Source organism: Symphalangus syndactylus, chromosome 17 (genome assembly GCF_028878055.3).
Source record: "Symphalangus syndactylus isolate Jambi chromosome 17, NHGRI_mSymSyn1-v2.1_pri, whole genome shotgun sequence".
Classification (NCBI taxonomy): Eukaryota; Metazoa; Chordata; class Mammalia; order Primates; family Hylobatidae; genus Symphalangus; species Symphalangus syndactylus.
This window is the reverse complement of record NC_072439.2, coordinates 69,292,693-69,313,612: the sequence shown is the minus strand read 5'-3', so window position 1 is coordinate 69,313,612 and position 20,920 is coordinate 69,292,693. Positions and strand designations below refer to the sequence as shown.

The following is a 20,920-nucleotide window of genomic DNA, read 5'->3' as shown; positions in this document are numbered from 1 at the left end:
TTTTTTTTTCCTGTACAGTTGTTTGAGTTGTTTATAGATGGTGGTTATTAATCCCTTGTTAGATTGACAGTTTGCAATTTTCTCCCATTCTGTGGGTTGTCTCTTCGCTTCGCTGATTGTTTCCTTTGTCTGCAGAGCTTTTTAACTTGACGTGGTCCTATTTGTCTATGTTTGTTTTGGTTGCCTGTACATGTGGAGTATTATGTAAGAAATTTTTACCCACACTATTGTTCTGGAGAGTTTGTGGATGTTTTCTTGCAGTAGTTTCATAGTTTGATGATTGAGTTTTAAATCTTTAATCCATTTTGGTTTGATTTTTATATATGACAAGAGATAGGGGTCCACTTTCATTCATCTACATAGGAATATCCAGTTTTCTGTGCACCATTTATTAAAGAGACTCTTTTCTCCAGTATATGTTCTTGGGACCTTTGTTGTTATTTAGTTCATTGTAGGCATATGCATTTGTTTCAGGGTTCTCTATTCTGTTCCATTGGTCTGGTTTTTTTTTTTTTTTTTTTTTTTTTTTTTTGCCAGTAGATGGTGTTTTGGCTACTATAGCTCTGTAGAATAATTTGAAGTCATGCAGTGTGACTCTTCCAGTTTCATTCTTTTTGGCTATTCTGGGTCTTCTGTGGTTCTATATAAATTTTAGGATCGTTTTTTCTATTTCTGTGAAGAATGTCATTGGTATTTTGCTAGGGATTATATTGAATCTGTAGATTGCTTCGAGTACGGTGGGCATTTTAACAATATTGATTCTTCCAATCCATTAACACAGAATATCTTCCCCTTTTTTGTGTCCAATTGCCTTCATCAATGTTTTATAGTTTTCATTGTAAAGGTCTTTTAGTTCCTTGGTTAACTTAATTCCTTGGTATTAAATTTTATTTGTGGCTACTGTAAATGGGATTACTTTTTAAAATTTTTTTCAGATTGTTCACTGTTGACATATAGAAATGCTGCTGATTTTTATATGTTGATTTCGTATTCTGCAACTTAATTTATCTGTTCTAATAGTTTCCTTGTGGAGTCTTTAGGTTTCTCCAAATATAAGATCATATCATCTACAAACAAGGATAATTTGACTTCTTCCCTTTCTAATTTGGATGCCCTTTATTTCTTTCTCTTGTATAGTTTGCTCTAGCTAGGACTTCCAGTACTGTGTTGAATAATGGTGACGTGGGCATCCTTGTCGTTTACCACATCGTAGAGTTTTGAGAGTTTTTATCATGAAGGATGTTGAATTGTATCATATGCTTTTTCAGCATCAGCTGAAATGATCATATGATTTTTGTCCTACGTTCTATTGATAAGATGTATCACATTGATTGATTTGCATATGTTGAACCATCCTTGCATCTTGGGATAAAGCTCCTTGGTTATGATGAATGGTCTTTCTAATGTATTGTTGAATTTGGTTTGTTAGTATTTTGTTGAGGATTTATTTATCAGAGATTGGCCTGTAGTTTTCCTTTTTCTATGTGTCTTTGCCTGGATTTGGTATCAGGGTAATACTGGCTTTGTAAAATGAGTTTGGAAATATTCCCACCTCCTCTATTTTTCGGAATAGTTTGAGTAGGGTTGGTATTGGTTCTTCAGATGTTTGGCAGAATTCAGCAGTGAAGCCATTGAATCCTGGGCTTTTCTTTACTGGGTGATGTTTTTATTACAGCTTTGATTTTGTTTCTGGTTATTGGCCTGTTCAGGTTATGGATTTCTTCCTGGTTCAGTCTTGATAAGTGGTATATGTCTGGGAATTTATCCATTTCCTCTAGATTTTTCAATTTCTTGCCATACTGTGGCTCATAGTAGCCACTAATGATCCTTTGAGTTTCTCTGGTATCAGTTTGTAATGTCTACCTTTTCATCTCTGATTTTATTTATTTGGGTCTTCTTTTTTTCTTAGTTGGTTTAAAGTTGTGTCAATTTTGCTTATGTTTTCAAAAAACCAAGTTTTTGTTTCATTGATATTTTGTATTTTCTTTGTTTCGATTTCATTTATCTCTTATCTTTATTATTTCTTTTCCTCTACTAATTTTGGGTTTGGTTTGCTCTTTTCTAGTTGTTTAAGATGTGTGTTATTTGAAGTGTTTGTTCTTTTTTGATGTGGGCACTTAAAGCTATAAACTTCCTTAGTACTGCTTTCACTGTATCCCATAGGTTTCGGTATGTTGTGTTTCTGTTGTTTCAAGAAATTTTTCATTTTCTTTCATAAGTTTTTGATATATTCATGGTTAATTCAGAAGCCTATTGTTTAATTTCCTTGTGTTTGTATAGTTTCAAAAATTTCTCTTGTTATTGGTCTCCAGTTTTATTTGATTGTGTTTAGAGAAGATGTTTGATACTAGTTGAATGTTTTAAGACTTGTATTGTGACCTAACATATGATCTGTCCTTGAGAATGATCCATGTGCTGGGGAAAAGAATGTGTATTCTACAGCTATTCTGTGGAATATTCTGTTTAGGTTCATTTGTTCTATAGAGCAGATTTAGTCTGATGTTTCTTTGTTGATTTTCTGTCCGAAAGATCTGTCCAATGCTGAAAGTTGGGTGGTGAAGTCTCCAGCTATTATTGTATTTTGCTCAGTCTATTTAGTTCTGATAATATTTGCCTTATATTTCTGGGTACACCAGGATTGGGTGCATATATATTTACAATTATCATATCGTTTTACTGAATTGACCCCTTTATCATTATAAAATGACCTTGTCTCCTTATAATTTTTGTCTCGAAATCTGTTTTGTCTGATACAAATACAGCTGCTCCTACTCTTTTTTTTGGTTTCCATTTGCATGGAATATCTTTTCTCGTCTCTTTATTTTGAGTTCAGATGTCTTTATAGGTGAAATGTGTTTCTCATAGGCAACAGATTGTTCTTGTTTTTTAATCCATTTGCCACTCTTTTTCTTTTGATTAGTTTAGTCCATTCACATTCAATGCTATTATTGGTAAGTAAGGACTTAGCCCCGCCATTTTGTTACTTGTTTTCTGGTTGTTTTGTGGTCTTCTCTTCCTTCTTTCCTTCCTTTCTGTCTTCCTTTTAGCGAAGGTGGTTTTCTCTGGTGGTATGTTTTAATTTTTTGCTTTTTTATTTTTGGTGTATACATTGTATGTTTTTTGTTTTGAGGTTATTGTAAGGCTTGCAAACACTATCTTATTACCTATTATTTCAAACTGATGTCAGCTTATCACTGATTACATAAATAAGCAAAAAGAAAACTAATAAAATCTCTGTACTTCATCGCTTTCATTTTTTAGCTTTTGAAATAAACAAAACTAATAAAATCTCTATACTTCATCCCTCTCATTTTTTAACTTTTGTTGTTTCTCTTTATGTCTTATTGTACGGTTTGTCTTGAAAAGTTGTTATAGTTATTATTTTTGATTGATTCATCATTAGTCTACTTAAGAGTAGTTTGCACACCACAATTACAATATTATAATCTGTCTTTTTCTGTGTACTTACTATTACTAGTGAGTTTTGTACTTTCAGAAGATTTTTTATTGCTCATGAATGTCCTTTTCTTTCAGATCAAAGAACTCCCTTTGTTATTTCTTCTAGGACATGTCTGGTGTTGATGAACTCTTTCAGCTTCCATTTTTTTGGGAAGGTCTTTATTTCTCATTCATGTTTGAAGGATATTTTTGTTGGATATTCTAGGATAAAAATTTTTTCCTTCAGCATTTTAAATATATCATACTACTCTCTCATGGCCTGTAAGGTTTCCACTGAAAAGTCTTCTGCTAGGCAAATTGGAGCTCCATCGTTTGTTATTTGTTTCTTTTCTCTTGCTGCTTTTAGGATCCTTTATCCTTGACCTTTGGGGGTTTGATTATTAAATGCCTCGACACAGTCTTCTTTGGGTTAAATCTTCTTGGTGTTCTATAACCTTCTTGTACTTAGATATTGATATTTTTCTCTAGGTTTAGGAAGTTCTCTGTTATTATCACTTTGAATAAACTCTACCCTTATCTCTTTTTCTACCTCCTCTTTAATGCCAATAACTCTTAGGTTCACCATTTTGAGACTATTTTCTAGATCTTGTAGGAGTGTTTAATTCTTATTTTTACTTTTGTCTCCTCTGTGCATTTTCAATAGCCTGTCTTCAAGCTCACTAATTATTTCTTTCACTTGATGCATTCTATTAAGAGGTTGATACATTCTTCAGTATGCCAATTGCATTTTTCAGCTCTAGAATTTCTGCTTAATTTTACAAAATGATTTCAGTCTCTTTGTTAAATTTGTCTGATAGGATTCTGAATTCTTTCTCTGTGTTATCTTGAATTTCATTGTGTTTCCTCAACACAGTCATTTTGAATTCTCTGTCTGAAAAGTCACATATCTGTGTTTCTTCAGGATTGGTCCCTGGTGCCTTCTTTAGTTTGTTTGGTGAGGTCATGTTTTTCTGGATGGTCTTGATGCTTCTGGATGTTTGTTGGTGTCTGGTCATTGAAGAGTTAGATATTTATTGTAGTCGTTGCAGTCTGGGCTTGTTTTTGCCCATCTTTATTGGGAAGACTTTCTAAGTGTTCGAAGGGACTTGGGCCCCAAGCCCAGTAATGCTGTGGTTCTTCAGTCTTGTAGAGATACCACCGCCTTGGTGGTGTTGACTAAGATCCGGGAGAATTCTCTGGATTTCCAGGCAGAGGGTCTTGTTCTTTTTCCTTACTTTCTCCCGAACAAATGTAGTTTCTATCTCTCTGTGCTGAACTTCCTGAAGCTGGGGGAGGGGTGACACCCCTGTCTCCACCACCTCTGGAATTGCACTGGGTCAGACCTAAAGCTAGCACAGCACTGGGTGTGACCCAAGGCCTGCTGTAAACACTACCTGGCTAAAGCCTATGTTCACTCAAGGCCCTGTGGCTCTACAATCAGCAGGTAGTGAAGCCAGCCAGATTTATGTCCTTCCCTTCAGTGTGGTAAGTTCCCCAGGCCCCAGATGGTCTGGAGATACGGTCTGGGGTCCAGGAATTAAGAGTCAAAAACCTTAGAAATCTACCTGGTGTTCTTTCCTACTGTGGCTAAGCTGGCACTGAAAGCACAAGACAAAGTTCTTCCCACTCTTCTCTCTCCTTTCTACAGACAGAGGAGCCTCTCTCTGTGGTCACTGGCACATGGGGAGTTCTGCTAGGCCACTGTTGATGTTCACTTAAAACCCAAGGGCTCTTCAGTCAGCCTATGGTGATTGCTGCCGAGCCTGAGCTTCATTCTTCTGGACAATGGGCTCCTCTCTGGGCCAGGACAGGTCTAGAAATGCTGTCCAAAAGCCTAGGCCTGGACTCGGGGACCCCAAGATCCAAACTGGTACTTAAGATATAAGACAAAATCGCTTTTATATTTCCTTTTGCTTTTTTCAAACAGGAGTCTCTCACCATAGCCACCACAATGAGCCAGGAATTTGCTGGGTTTCACCTGAAACCAGCATGTCTAAATCTCACCCAAGGCCTACAGTGTACTACCTGGGTATCGCTCTTGGTTATTCAGGGCCTGAGTGCTCTTTAGTCAGCAGGCGATGAATCCTGCCAGGATTGGATCCTTCCCTTCAGGGCAGTGAGCTCCATTTTGGCCCAGGGTGTGTCTAGAAATGTCGTCCAGGAGGTAGGGCCTGGAATGGGGTCTCAGTACTCTGCCTGTTGCTTATCCTACTGTGACTGAGCTGGCATAAAAGATAAAAGACACACTCCTGTTGCCTTTACTTGTTGCCTTCCTATCCTGAAGCAGAAGGAAGGAGTCACTTATTGCTGTGAGCTCTGCTGCCTGGGATTGGGGGAGGAATGACACATCCACTCCCTTGGTTTGGTCGCCCTGTCTGGTGGGTCACTTGGTTACATGCTGTCCTAGTCCACTGGCTCTAAGCACAACACTAAGATGTGCCCAGGAATTGCAGTCCTTGTGTCCTAGACTGCCTTTCAAGTTTATCTGAGACTCTAGAGCACTTTAGCGGTTGGTGGCAAGGCTTACTCAATTTCCAACCTCTTGGATCGGTGATTCTCCTCTGACCATGTCACGTCCAAATGCTACCTTTTGTGGGTGGCTGCTAGCTGAACCCAGCACACTTTTGCTGTCCACCGTGATTGATCAGCACTGAGTTTAATGCCAAGTCTCCCAGTTGCTGTGCTCTCTCCACCCAAGTGCACATATTCCTTGTCCATGCCACACAGCTGCCATTGCGGGATCGGGGAGGGGTGGCATCAGCGATTCAAGATGTTCTTTCCCACTCTCTTTATTGCCTGTTTCAGCAATATGAAATTAAAACTAGGTACTATGATTGCTCACTTGATTTTTGGTTCTTTGGCAGTGCTTTTTTGTGTGTAGTTGGTAAAATTGGTATGCCTGCAGAGCGGACCAGTAATGGAGGCTTTGATTCGGCCATCTTGCTTCGCCTCCCCTCTTAGTTTTTTTTTTTTTTTTTTTTCCTGTTAAGATAAAATAAACCAGACCTCAAACTTTGAGCATAGTAAACATTCTTCACAATGCAGGTAGAGATTTTATCTACAATCCTACCATCCGGAAGTGATCATAATTAGCATTTTGGGTTTGAATTACTGCTCTTCTTCTTAGTAGGCTATTTAATCTTATCTGTTTCCTTATTTATAAAATGGGGATAAACAGTGGTGTACTTCATTATCTCAGCAACTCTGTGAAATAAGTAAGTTGATTTAAAGTGTTTAAAATAGTACTACTTATATAGTAAGTGTTAGTTATTGTTGTTAAGGAATCTTTCACATATATGTCACAATTTTGTATACTTGTAGGCAGTGTTTTAATAGAATATTTTTATAACAGGTGGTTCTGCTTACCTTTTTTGCCAGACAGCTTGGCAGCCCACAGAACTGATTCTTTTAGAAGCGTGTGTTGAACTTCACATGTACAAAATACAGCTGATTGCATTTTCTTTCTCTGTGACAGTTCAAAAACTAAAAAGTGACTTCTTGCTTCCATTACTTCTGTCTTTCTAGCAAGCTTATTTACTTTTACCTGGCTCACCTTATTTTTATTTGAATTGCAGGAGATGTATTTGAAGTTTTTATTCTTGTAACTTGGCCCAGTTTAGTTCTTTTTAAGAAATAAGATCAACAATCTCTGTTCACTGCGAGTAGGGAGAGGGGCGTGAACATGGAAAAATCAAACCTTGCCTGATTTTGAGGAAGCAAGTAGATCGTACACAATTCAAAACCAGTTAATCTAATTATTTTGACCTTTAAAACAAACAACAACAACAAAACACACAGCTTTCACAAAAGTGTGAAAGCAAGAGTCTTTTAAAACTTGAGTAACCAAAGGGCTAAATAGCTTTTTTTTTTTAAATTATGGTTTTAGGAAACTTGATGCTAGAAAAGTGTAGAAGAAACTGATACTTTTGGAAAGAGCAAAACAAGAAATGTCCTCTCCATGGAATCTGAATTATGTGGAAGCTTTTAAAATATTTTTATAAGTGGACCAGAGTAAATTTGCCTGGTTTGTGGTTGACAGTAAGTGTAAGTGTTCTTAAAGGCTATCAACAGTAAGTTACAGAAGGAGTTCACAAAACAATAGGCAGAATGGGGGTTGAGGTAAGACCTCCTGTTAGGCTTACCCAGCGTATCCATTGTCTCCAAATGTGCTTCAGGAGGCACTTTTACTTCTCTTTTAGGAGAGACGAAGTATGTTACATACCTTTTCTCTCGCTCTGATTCTCTTATTTTCTCTCCTTTACTGGTTACATGGACATACTGTATAACTGAGGCCCAAGCAGTGCTTCTCACTGTCGCAGTATCCATTAATGCAAGGTGCAGTCATATATTCCTCCTTCAGGGGACCCAAAATACAGTGTATACACTGTCAGTTACTACTAAGAAGGTTATTGTGTTTAATCTTTTTTTTTTTTGAGATGGAGAGTCTCGCTTTGTCACCCAGGCTGGAGTGCAGTGGCGTGATCTCGGCTCACTGCAAGCTCTGCCTCCCAGGTTCACACCATTCTCCTGCCTCAGCCTCCAGAGTAGCTGGGACTACAGCCGCCTGCCACCACGCCCAGCTAATTTTTTTTGTATTTTTAGTAGAGACTGGGTTTCACCTTGTTAGCCAGGACAGTCTCGATCTCCTGACCTTGTGGTCCGCCTGCTTTGGCCTCCCAGAGTGCTGGGATTACAGACGTGAGCCACCATGCCCAGCTTTACTGTGTTTATTCTTTAAAGTTACCCTAGCCAAAGACATTATCCCTAAAGCCCAGAAAGTGCTGGACTCTAAAGAGACTGAAAACAAGGTGGAAATTCTTTTCTTTTCTAAATTTACGTGAAATCATTACATTCCATGTGTTACCAACCCTGAAGAAATTTCTGAGTGGGAGAACTCCCCAGGAGGATGATTTTAAGAGGCCGGAACACACTTTTTAAAGATCAGTTCAAATCCCATGTTTATAAAGACTCCTTTCTGCTTCAACTGATGGCAGTCACTCCACTTTTCATATAGCTGCTTTACGTTGTACATGTAGGAACTCAAGTACATGGTAGGAACTCAAGAATATGTCAGTACTTAAAGAACCAGGTTGAAGAGATTCAGTGACAGGGTGGACTCCAGTCTGGAAGAGTGAGTACAGGGAGTCAGGGTAGCATTAGTGGCTTGTATACAGGATTCAGAGTCAAACTGAGTTTCTTCCTTTGTAAAATGGAGAAGAAGATAACATATCTTGCTACCTAACTAGTACAGGCTGAAATTATCAATAGATTTAAGAACAGTTTAGATAAATTTATGGGTAAGAGATTAAATTCAGTTCAAACCATAGATACATGCCTGGTACTGTCCTGGACACCATGAATATATCAATAACATATGAGTAAGAAAGCCTTTTGACTTTATTGTAAGGCCTATGGGTATATGCAGTCATGTGGCACATAACATTTCGGTCAGTGGTAGATGGATGGCATATATGATCGTTGTCCCATAAGATTATAATTGAGCAGAAAAATTCCTCTCACCAAGTGATGTTAAAGCCATTGTTCATTGTAGCGCAACACATTACCTCTTTTATGCTTACATAAATACATTGTGTTATAGTTGCCTATAGTAGTCAGTTCAGTAAACATCAGGTTTGTAGCCTAGACACAGTAGGCTGTATCATACAGCCTAGGTGTGTGGTAGGCTATCCCTGTAGGTTTATGTCAGTACACTCTGTGATGTCCACATAATGATGAAATCACCTAATGACATGTTTCTCAAAACCTATCCATCCCCATCATTAAGCGATGCATGACTGCAGTGTATCTCCAAGTGACTCCCAGCAGAATTTTGGTGAAGTGCTTCTCAGCTCATAGATTTTTGATTTAGTGTATGTCTGACCTTCTGTGACTTATTCTTTTTGTAAGGTTCACGTAATTAAAATGAGTCTAGAAATCTAGAGATGCTGATATCTATCTCAGATAATCTTGTTAGCGCTTCATGAACTTTCTGGGCACTTTTACTTGTCTGAATCCTTTTACATGCCATTCAGGGCTATACAGAATGAACTAATAACGCTGATACTTGAAGGCACACAGCTGACTCAGACCTTTTTAAAAGAGGTCAGAGTGTGGTGTAAACCTAAGTAAGGAAATGGGTTCCTATCAAAATGAAAACATTCATTCTTTATGTCTGTCCCTGCCTCTCTTGAATAACAAGAACTTGAGATTTAATGAGCTATATTGTTATTTTAATCTTAGTAATAGTCACTATAATTATATTAATTCCTTGGAAGTAGGAAACTTTTCATTTTTTGGAAACATATCTTTGTTAATGATGAACTACTTATATAGTTATTTCTTTCTACATTTGTTTACTGGGCTCTTTATGCCTTCTTTTTTATCTACTGAGGCAATATTATATTTTACAAGATTTGTTAGAAGTCATGTTAAATATTAAGCTAAATGGTTCATTGTTTTTTGGCAGATAAATTACCTTGTCAGATTCTGTTGCTTTTGCTTTGTGCTTAAAGTTAGTAATTTGTAGGGAGATAAGATTCTTGGCATTTGTAACTGTCTTGTTTAGAAAATAAATTGATTTAACGTGTTAGAGATCCCATACGGGAGATTTCTGAAGCAAAACTTACACTTTTGTTGCCTCAAGGGAAGACTTTATTGCATAATATGATATATGTTCATAAGATTTGTGTAGAAATATTCTACTTGGTAAAAATCTATATAGGTTACGTTGTTTCCAATTTAATATTGTCCCAAGTAAAAAATATATACAATTGAGTTTTATTGAGTTAACTAGCTCAATCCTTAAGGACTGAAAAAATCAGAATTTAATAGAAGCTACGTTTTTTAAGCCTGGCAGTTAACTCTTTACAAATGGAATTATTTTTATGAAATTATGAAGTTCTGTGCCTTTGGTTCGCTGAAAACTGAATTAACGTGTGTAGTAAGGATATTAATCTTTTGAAATTATAAACGTAACATATTTGATATAAAAATTAAAAGCATATGGGTTGCTTTTAATTTTTTTATAAAAAATTAAGGACATATTTTTTCATTGAAAATTTTGATAGCCTAATTGAAGAATTACGGTAATGTACAATTGTTAACAAGAATGTTGATTAAATGTTTAATGTGTTCATGTGATTGCTACAGAATGGAATCTCAGAAATGTGCTTTTTCCAAGAAAGTTGATATTCATAATAATTTAAAATTTTTATTGCAGCTAGAACGAGTAAATCTGTCTGCAGCCCAGACACTGAGAGCCGCTTTCATTAAGGTGAGGTGCAAATAATTTACTATGATTATTAAAGTGTATGTTCTTTGTAAATATAAGTACATGTGATAGTTGCCAGTTTATTTTCTTTTAGGGAAAGCCTTTTTAGCCATCTTATGCCTGTTTTACTGTATGCCATAAAGCTTAAAACACTTCCAAAAGATGAACTAGAACAAATGTTATTTCGTTAGCATTCATCTTTTCATCACTTTGTGCTTTTGAAACTGAGTTTTTCAGAGTTCTCTCCTTAGCTGTAGATTATATATTTGAGGTTTTTTTTTTCTGTTATTTGACCTTTTGAAAACTTATATGGCTGGGCGTGGTGACTCATGCCTGTCATCCCAACACTTTGAGAGGTTGAGGCGAGAGGATCACTTGAGACCTGGAGCTCAAGACCAGCCTGGGCAGTATAGCGAGACCCTGTATCTACAGAAAATAAAAATATTAGCCAGGCATGGTGGTGCATGCCTGTCATTCTTGCTACTCAGGAGGCTGAGGCAGGAGGATTGCTAGAGCCCAGGAGTTTGAGGTTACAGTGAGCCATGATCATGCCGCTGTGATCCAGCCTGGGTAACAGAGGAAGATCCTGTCTCAAAGTAAAAATTTAAAAGTATTTGTAAAAGTGTAACTTGAAAAGGTATTCTTTCTGTTGTTTAATTATAGAACATGAGTCTAATAAACGTTTTTCAGTGGGAAAGTAATAACTTCAAATATGGTGAATTGAATATACTTTGAGGATATACAGTTAAGTTACTCAAAATAAATGTTTTCCTTGTCTTTAGACCTGAGCTGTTCAGTGGGTTATCACTAGCCACATATTGCTTTTGAGCATTTAAAATAAGACTAGGTCAGATCAAGATATGTTCCAAGTTAAAATACACACAGATTTTGAAGACTTCATATAAGAAAAAGAAAGTAAACTAGATTAGTAATAAGTATTTTATAATGATTACATGTTGAAATAATATTTTGGATGTACTATTAAAATAATTTTACCTGTGTCTTTTTACTTTTTTTAAAATGTGGCCACTTAATATTACATAGGTAGCTCATAGTTGTTGCTGATATTACATTTCTGTTGTACAGCCCTACTCTAGAGACTTACCATACATGTTGAATGCATTCTTTAATAAAACTTTTATCTGGTCCTCCATCCTAAATATATATCATGGTGCCCAAAACTTTAATTTTTATTTTTGTATTCCTTCCCATCAGTAGCTTAAATAACCTGTGTTTTCGGTAAAGTATTTTAATGTTTAAATGTGAAAGACATTTATATTTTAATTGGAGTTGAAACTATAAACCCATTTTGCTTGATTTCTTCCATGTCACACAAGTTTATTGATAATACTCTTTTCTGGTAGCACAGGTCATGTCACTAGGTATCTCATATTACCATAATAATCTACATTACATATGTTAGAATAGAGCTTTTTTGATTTAATATTCTGTGATTCAAGGTGAGTACATATATATATTTAGTAGCTTCATTAAATTGCATCCTGCCAAATCATTGGGTTAATGAAGCAACACCATAATCATTTTCTTTTTTTTTATTGTTGTTGTTTTCTTCTTTGAGTGTCAGTTTGGCTTTGAAGTGGTATATTTGGTCATTAGGGAGGCATGATGCTGTCTTAAGCATCTTTGTGGCCAAAAGAAGAAGGAAAAGTAATCTGTACAGTAGTATTGCTAAGAGAAAAGTCAATATTTCAGCTTTTCCAATGCCAAGAACAGAGAGAAGAAGACCCTGTCCGAAGGAGTAGATAGTATCTTCAATGACATTCATAAAATAAAATAATAAATTTCATGAGGGTTTTTCTGGTAACATCCTAACATATAAGCTAATTATCTAACACTTAAGTACAATTATGTGACCGTGATAGATGTGGTTTGATCCATGGATAAAGTTTGTTGTCCATGGCATAGATATTTATTTTGGAAGAAAACAAAGTAATGCACTGATGTATTTTTAATGATCACATTTAGTTTGTTACATTTCAAGTGAAATTGAAGGAGGACATGTGTTAAAAATGTAAAGATGTTTGTATTTTTTAAATTACAACTTTTGAAAAAGATGAAAGAAACCTCACCAGTCATAAAATCTTTTATATTCATACTTCCAATTATTGGTCCGCAACAACAATAATTTTCATCATAGTTTTTGTTATTTGGAGGAAGAAGAGGATTAAAAGAGTTTTTCCCAAGATAATACTATTGAATATTTTAATGTATATACAGTTAACCTTTGAACAGTGTGGAGGTTAGAGGTGCTGACCCCCTGCAGTGTTGAAGATTTGAGTATAAGTTTTGACTTCCAAAAATCTTAACTACTAAAAGCCTACTGTTGACCAGAACATCTTACTGGTAGCAGAAACAGTTGATTAACATATATTTTGTGTATCCTATATATTACATACTGTATTCTTAAAGTCACAGAAACGAAAATGTTATTAAGAAAATCATAAGAGAAAATATATTTATTATTAATTAAGTGGAAGTGTATCATCATAAGGTCTGCATCCTTGTCGTTTTCACATTGAATAGGCTGAGGAGGAGGAAGAAGAGAAGGGGTTGGTCTTGCTAGCTCAGGAATGTCAGAAGTAGAGAAGGTGAATGGGGAGGCAAGAGAGGCAGGCACACTTAGTGTAACTTTACAGAAATATGTTTAATTTCTGACTTATTTGCTTTGTCATTTCTCTAAAAATGTTTCTGTACAGTACCAATCTTCCAACATTTGCTTTAGTTTCAGTGCTCATATCAGAGAAGGTTCCATGTCATAAAGCAGCCTTGAATAATCGGAACTCTTCTGCTGGATTGTCTAATGTCCATTTGTTTTCTGGCACTCCTTTGTCTTCTTCCTCATTGTCTATTAGCTCTTAAATTTCTCTGATATCCATATCTTGAAACCCTTCATCCTCTACCATTTTTTTTTTTTTTTTTTTTTTTTTGCCATATCTACAATCTCTTTCATGATTTCCGTGGCTCTGTTGTAAATCCTGTGGAGTCATGCACGACATGTGGACATAGTTTTCTCCAGAAGAAATTTATTGTTTTAGGCTCCATGGGTTTTTCTATAACAACAGTAGCATCAATGGTGTAATTCTTCCAGACTTTCATGGTATTCTTTCTACTTAGGATTGTTGACAGCCCTTTCCGTAGAGGCCTTATGGTTCCATGTATAATGAGCCTTAAAGGTTCTTGATCCCGTGATGTAGAGGCTGATTTAGAGGTTGGTGTTTTGGGACAAGTAGGCCACTTTGATGCCTTTCAGTGTTGAACTCATGGGGTTCTGGGAGGCAAGGGACATTATCCAGTATCAGAAGAATTTTTTTGAACAACAATAATAATAAAAGAAAGGCAAGGTGCAGAGGCCCGTGCCTTGTAATCCTAACACTTTGGGAGGCCGAAGTGTGAGGCCAGAGGCCAGAAGTTCAAGACCAGCCTAGGCAACATAGGAAGACCTTGTCTCTAATTAAATCTACATATACATATATATGTGTGTTTATGTATATGTAGGTATCTCTGATATCTATATATATATATCTGATATCTCTCTATATATCTGATATCTGTAGATCTGTCTATATAGAGATATATAGGTATCTCTATAGACATATATACACAATCAGAAGAACTTCAAAAGACCGTCCCTTACTGCCAAGATGCTTTCTAACTGCAGGAACAAAGCACTGATGGTACCAGTCTAGAACAAGGGTTCTCTTTGTCTAGGTCTTCTTGTACGACCACAAGACTGGAAGCTGATGTTTTTCTTCTCCCTTCAAGGCTCGAGGGTTTAGCAGCATTATAAATAAGGACAGTCCTGATCATAAACCAAACTTCATTTGCACAGAACAGTAGAGTTGTCGTATCCCTTCCTGCCTTAAGTTCTGGTGCTCACTTCTCTGCGTTACTAATAAATATTCTTTGTGGCTATTTTTTCCTTCAGAATAGGACACTTTGATCTGTATTAAAAACCTTTTCAGGCAGATATTTTTTTCCTCAAAGATTTTCTTAAGGGTGTGTGGGGACTTATTTGCTGCCTCTTGGTCATCAGAATCTGGGTCTCCTGTTTTCTTGACATTTTTAAAGCAAAACCTCTTTCTAAAATTATCAAACTATCCTTGGCTGGCATTAAATTCTTCAGCTTTAGACTTTCCTTTTGCTTTAAGTTGTCATAGAATGACTTTGCTTTTTCTTGAATCATATTAGGGTCTATAGGTATGCCTTTCTTATAGATATCCTGCACCCACATAAAAGCTGCATTTTCAACAGACAAAAAGGTATTTCACAAAACATGCAAGATTTTTGTACCTGCTGATGTAGCTGCAACAGTGGCTTCGTTTCATGAATTTCCTTTTTTTTTTTTTCTTACAGTGAGTCTTAGGCTGTATTCAAGCAATTCAGTATCATGCAATTCACCTTCTTGTAATGTCATGACTTTGCTTCTTGAGCACACTTCCAACATCACTAGTGGCACTTTGTTGGGTCCCATGGTATTATTCCATGTTTAGAGTATTGCACTAAATACGATGAAAAAAATATGTGAGGACTGGGAGGTATTTGTACTGGGATGTGCAGTTTGCTGGAGAGATGAATTGTTCACATGGAGATGATTAGAGAGAGTCACATGGCGTTTTAATCATATACTTACTAATACTTGAACTCACCAATAGCAACAGGAGGTAGCTTCAAAATTATTACATATACATATGTACTTCAGTTAATTTTGTGCAGTTATGATTTAATATTGCATCTGTGTATTTGTTTATATTTATTTTAACCGCAAGTAACATCATGTACAGTCTGTGCGTGTGAGTTTTGATAAGTTTTAACTTTTTAATAATTTGTATCTATTTTATGATAGTAAATACTAAAATAGACTAGTGGATACCTATATTTTATGCATACATAACAAATGTTTTTATTATTTTTTTCACTACTTATAGGTTACTCAGTTTGTAAGTTTTTTCAAATTGTTGCTGATCTCCAAAAATTTTCCTATATATTTATTGAAAAGTATCTGCATGTAAATGGACCTGAGCAGTTAAAACCAGTTCTTCAAGGGTCAGCTATATTCTACTTGATTCCCTCTCCCCCTTATCTTCTCTGAGAGGTTCCGATTGGTTGTCCATCTTCCAGGTTGAGAATCACTGATCCACAAGAGTGTATGTTACTGCCCTTCGGTTTATTTTTTTCTTACAGCTGGATTCTTTACAAAGATTAGACACCCTACAGGGTTCATGTATTCTGAGGGAAAACCTAGAGTTGTAGATTGTCTCTCTGATTTAAGATCAGATTTATTCATTTTGTCAATCAGAGCCATTTGGTAAATTGAAGCTTTTGAAATAAGAATTAGCTTAACCAGGTTTTTAGCCAGGAGGTACTAAGACTACTCCTTCCAAACTATGTACTGAGGTACCTGGTGGCCCATAGCAAATTCAGAGGGGTGCCACGAAGTATTTTAAAATTGTGAAGGTGTACAGTGATACTCAACATCTGTTTGACACTGCATGGACTCCTAGATTGAGATGGATTGTAATTCAGCATATTGGATTGTCCTTCACTGCTTTCATTGGTGTTAGATCATTGAGAAGCTGGACTTTTTGGCCAGTGCTATGATCTAACAGAAGTACCAGAAAAAAGTATAGCTGCAAGAGGAAATGAGAGGGACAAGGTCCAATCTAAGTCCAGTGTTTGAGAAATTATGAAGTGCCCAGTAGGCATACACATCCCAGTAATTAGTGACGACAGTTATTTAAGAACGGAGTAAAAATTGGTTTTTTCAATTTATGTGTATTTTTTTTAAAGGCTAAGTAGTTAGGACACTATACTTACTAAGTTGTTTGGACCTAAGTATTTAATAAACAGTACTGTGAGGTTTATCTTTTGTCACCAAGGGCACTGAAAACTGAGAAAGTTAGGGACCTTTGTGAGACTTTTGTAATGCTCTAGCTTTAGCATTTTGGGGTCCCAGACCAGCTTGGTATTGAAAACTTTATTCTCAGACTTTCAGCATTTAAACCTTTCAGTACTTTATTATAACTTAATCAGATATATGCTTTTCTTTTTTTCATCCCCTACAAGCACATAGAGAATGCTCCCCCTCTCCCCAAGATAATACATTATGTAGGAAGATTTATTGCTAGATAAGATAAAGTATTGTTATGAATGCTACATTATATGTAATTTTGTGGCAGTTCACATTAATGCTATAACAACACATCTTAAGCCATATTTGGACATGTTATAAAGGAAACTCCTTTTTTAAAAAACACAGTTTTTTTTTGTTTGTTTTGTTTTTAAGACGAGGTCTTATTCTATATCACAGGCTGAAGTGTAGTGGCATGATCATAGCTCGCTGCAGCCACGAACTCCTGGGCTCAAGCAGTCCTCCCATCTCAACCTCCCAAGTAGCTGGAACCACAGCCACACCCCACCATGCCTGGCTAAAAAGTAGATTCTTTTAAAAATATATATCCATGGAAGGAAAAGTCAACATAGGCTATAAAAGAAACAGGATTCAGTCAAACACAGTTTATTGTTATTAATCATCTATCAGAATGATTTTCCTGAATAGTATTTGACAGCATTTAAAATGATCCGAAGATTGGGATAAATGCGAGTATTTTCTTTTCTCATTTCATCCCACAACCCTTCAGTTTTTGATACTTGAGATCTAATGAGAAACAAGATGTTATAATGGAAAGAGCAATAGGAAGAGAAGAAAACTGTATCTGCAGTGATAATCAATGGAATTGAAGAGGCAGAGGTTAAGTGTGCTTGACACATAAGGAAACAAAAAGATTGCCATCTGATTAAGATCGTAAATTGTGTTCCTATTTTGCTGTTTAATATTAGGGCAAAAAGGAAAGAAAATCATCAGCATAATGATTAAAATTGGCAGGCATCCTACAGGAAACAAACATCAAGTGTGATTACAGAATTTACTGGGAAAAACTGAAATCTGAAAATTAACTCTGGCTTTGGTAAACTCAGAACTCTATGCCCAGTCTTGAAATGGCTAGAAAATTTTAGTGTCCTGGGGAGTCTAAGTAACATAGAACCAATGCAAACTCAATGAAACAAGCTCAAAAGGTAGTAAAAGGTTTAATGATATTCTAGAAACCAGTGAAGGAAATATTCTTGCTACAAAAATAAAATAGGAAATGAAAATCATTGTATGGGAAAATAGTTAAGGTATTATTACATAGGTTCAGTAAAACCTTCAAAATAAATCCTTTTTTGTTTTTCCTGGCATTCTCTAAATATAAATGGAAAGAATATGCAAAACACTAGTCAGATGAGTTATTACTTGATCCTTGAGTTTCAGTATTAGCACATTAAAAAAAGCTTAAATTCTCAAGATATTTAAAGTAATGAGAATAGCAATTTGATGGATTACTAAAACATATATAATCCTTATTTCTATCTTTGTTATTAGTTCAATTGCAAAAGAGTATAAAGAAGAGTAGAAAATACTAAGTTCTTTCTGTTCAAATGGAAAATGGAACCTTAGTCGTAGTGAAGAGTCGGATGCACAAGCTCTAACAAAGCCTTAGGGAATGCTATCATGACACCTGCTTTACAAAGATTTCTGCCCTTAAAAGTTATCAGTGTAAGACGTTCCCAGCAGATTCTAAACAATTAAACTTTGGCTTTAAAATGTTGATTCCTTATCTGTATTTCAAAACTAGTTTTCTGTTTATTATAGGCTGAAAAAGAAAATCCAGGTCTCACACAAGACATCATTATGAAAATTTTAGAGAAAAAAAGCGTAGAAGTTAACTTCACGGAGTCCCTTCTTCGTATGGCAGCTGATGATGTAGAAGGTAACAGACAGAAGAACCTTGTTTAAGTTATGCAATTGTTGAATAGCACTTCCTCTAAATCATTACTATTTGACTAAAGGATCTTCCTTCCCTACTGTTTTCCCTCCCTCCCTTCACTTATGATGATGATGGTGGTGGTGGTGGTGGTGGTGGTGGTGATAGTGGAAGCTAATGTAGATAAAATAGAAAAATGGTTTTTCTTGCTTTTTATATTTGTGAGATTTAATTACTTGAACTTTGTTTATGCTTCATGCTTTAATTTTTCCCCCCTTTATGTTTGGTGAGTTTCAGTTTTACTAAAAGATAAGCTATTTGGAATATGTTGACTTTAAGCAAACAACAGTTTGAAAGTAGTGAGGTTTTTGTTTGGTTGTTTTTTTAACTTTAGTACAGCATCTGTTTTTCAAGCACAGATTTAAGAGAACAATATAACCATCCTTTTTGCTTTTCTTATTTTTTTTACTTGAAATTATTTAGACATTGGTTTTACTTAAGTTCAGTAGCAGTTTTCCCACTAATTTAGAAAAATGTGGACATATAATTTCCCATAATTATTAAGGAAGAACAAAAAGCAGGTATTTTAACTGATTCCATGATTATAAGAAAGCCCTTATCATTATTTAGAGTTGAGCATTTGCAGCCCATTAGGCCATAATATATTGATGAATTGATAGAGTTGTAATGCTTCCAAGTCTACAGTGAATCTGGTGAAGTCTCCTTTCCAAAATTGGTGTTCTGTGATCCCAGCCCGTGTGTTGGATTTGTGCTGGTGTTTTTGTTTTTAAGTGAGATTTCAAGAATGTGTAGAAGATTTTATTCGATTATTTGGGGTTTTAATATAATGAAGCAATGTATATTAAATATAGGGGTTTTAAATTTTTAATCTTTCTAATTGGCAAGTATATATTACCTTTGCACTAGTTATGACACTCATTATTTAATTTAAGGTTTCCTTGGGAAATGTAATGTCAGAGTAGTGATGAACTTAAGCCTCCCTTTTAAATCTGTTTTTTTTTTTTTTAAGATTTCATGGGATTTCCTTTTATCCCAAATTGAAAATATTTATTCTTTCTTTTTGTGATACTTTACTTGAAGGGAGCCCTGCTGTTGTTACTGGACTAAGTCGAACGCTAATGAATTCTGCTTTGCAACCTTGTCTTTCCTGATTATCTGGTCTTTCACCTCCCCCATCTGCCTTTGACCAACATTGGAAATTCTTAGATGTGATGAATTTGGCAGAGAGTCGCAGGATGTTTTTTATTATGTATTTATTTTATCAGAGTATATGATTGAACGACCAGAGCCAGAATTCCAAGACCTAAACGAAAAGGCACGAGCACTTAAACAAATTCTCAGTAAGATCCCAGATGAGATCAATGACAGAGTGAGGTTTCTGCAGACAATCAAGTAAGCAATTATTTGTTTTGTTTCTTCTTTTCTTAAAAGTACTTCCAAGGAACTACTCATCTACATTTTTAAATTTTGGTATGACATTAACTTGAAATGCTTATTTGAAATAAAATCTCAAATTTTTAAATACCACATTTTATTAACTTTATGGCATTTGGTTTCAGAGTATAACATTTTTTAGAATGTTTAATTTAAAAACAATAATGAAATGTGCGTAAACTGGAATGTAGTTTGAACTACATAAATGATGGGAAGATATAAATGTCAGATAAATGAATAGAGAAACTGGATATATCCTAGAGATTGGTAGTAAGAGATACCAAAATTGTTTTTATTTCAGAAATGGCAGCAGTCATTAAGGTAAGTAATGTACTCTTAGGCATGAGTAGTGTTTTCTAAGACTGACCAAATAGCCTCTAAATCCTTGCCTTTGCGGGATATAGGTTAAATAAGACCAAGAATACGCATGGGGCCATAAGGCTGGCTGGTGAGCAGCAGCAAGAAGGGTCATCCTAGAGCAGTAGTTCTCAGACCAGGGACACTCTCTTCTGGAGTACAGTGAGGGGTGAGAGGGTAGGGGATTGAGTGAAAACATAATCCCTACATAAGTATCTTTAAACTAGAGAGTCTGATAATTTTCTTCAGCCTCAGTGGATAAAAAAGAAAGAAAGCTGGGAATACTTGCAGTGTCACTATCAATGCATGGTTTTGGTGAAACCATAGGTAGATATTGCTGGGAAGAAAAGATTTAGCGCAAGTCTTTTTCTGGAAGAGGCTGTGACATATGTGGTAACTTTGAAGAACCTAAGGAGACTCACTTGGAATAAATAGTAACATTCATCTTTTCGAGCTTGGGCAGTGGGAGGAGTGGCAGCAGCCAGGCAGCCCAGCTTCGTGAAGGCCCTCAGCATGCCATGGCCCACATGCATCCGATATGCACCTTCCCCACTTCCAGGATGCCCAAGAGGACGGT

At 35.9% G+C, this 20,920-nt stretch overlaps 1 protein-coding gene across 7 annotated transcripts in view; it reads left to right on the top strand.

Moving 5' to 3' along the window:
• The window catches only part of PDCD10 (programmed cell death 10), a 51,635-nt gene that overhangs the window by 19,731 nt on the left and 10,984 nt on the right, over positions 1-20,920 (top strand). For all 7 annotated transcript variants that reach the window (XM_063620444.1, XM_063620445.1, XM_063620442.1 and 4 more), the window contains 3 exons: positions 10,658-10,711; positions 18,420-18,537; positions 19,818-19,944. In XM_063620444.1, the coding sequence (XP_063476514.1) occupies positions 10,658-10,711; positions 18,420-18,537; positions 19,818-19,944 (299 nt within the window). The remainder of the gene's footprint in view (positions 1-10,657; positions 10,712-18,419; positions 18,538-19,817; positions 19,945-20,920) is intronic.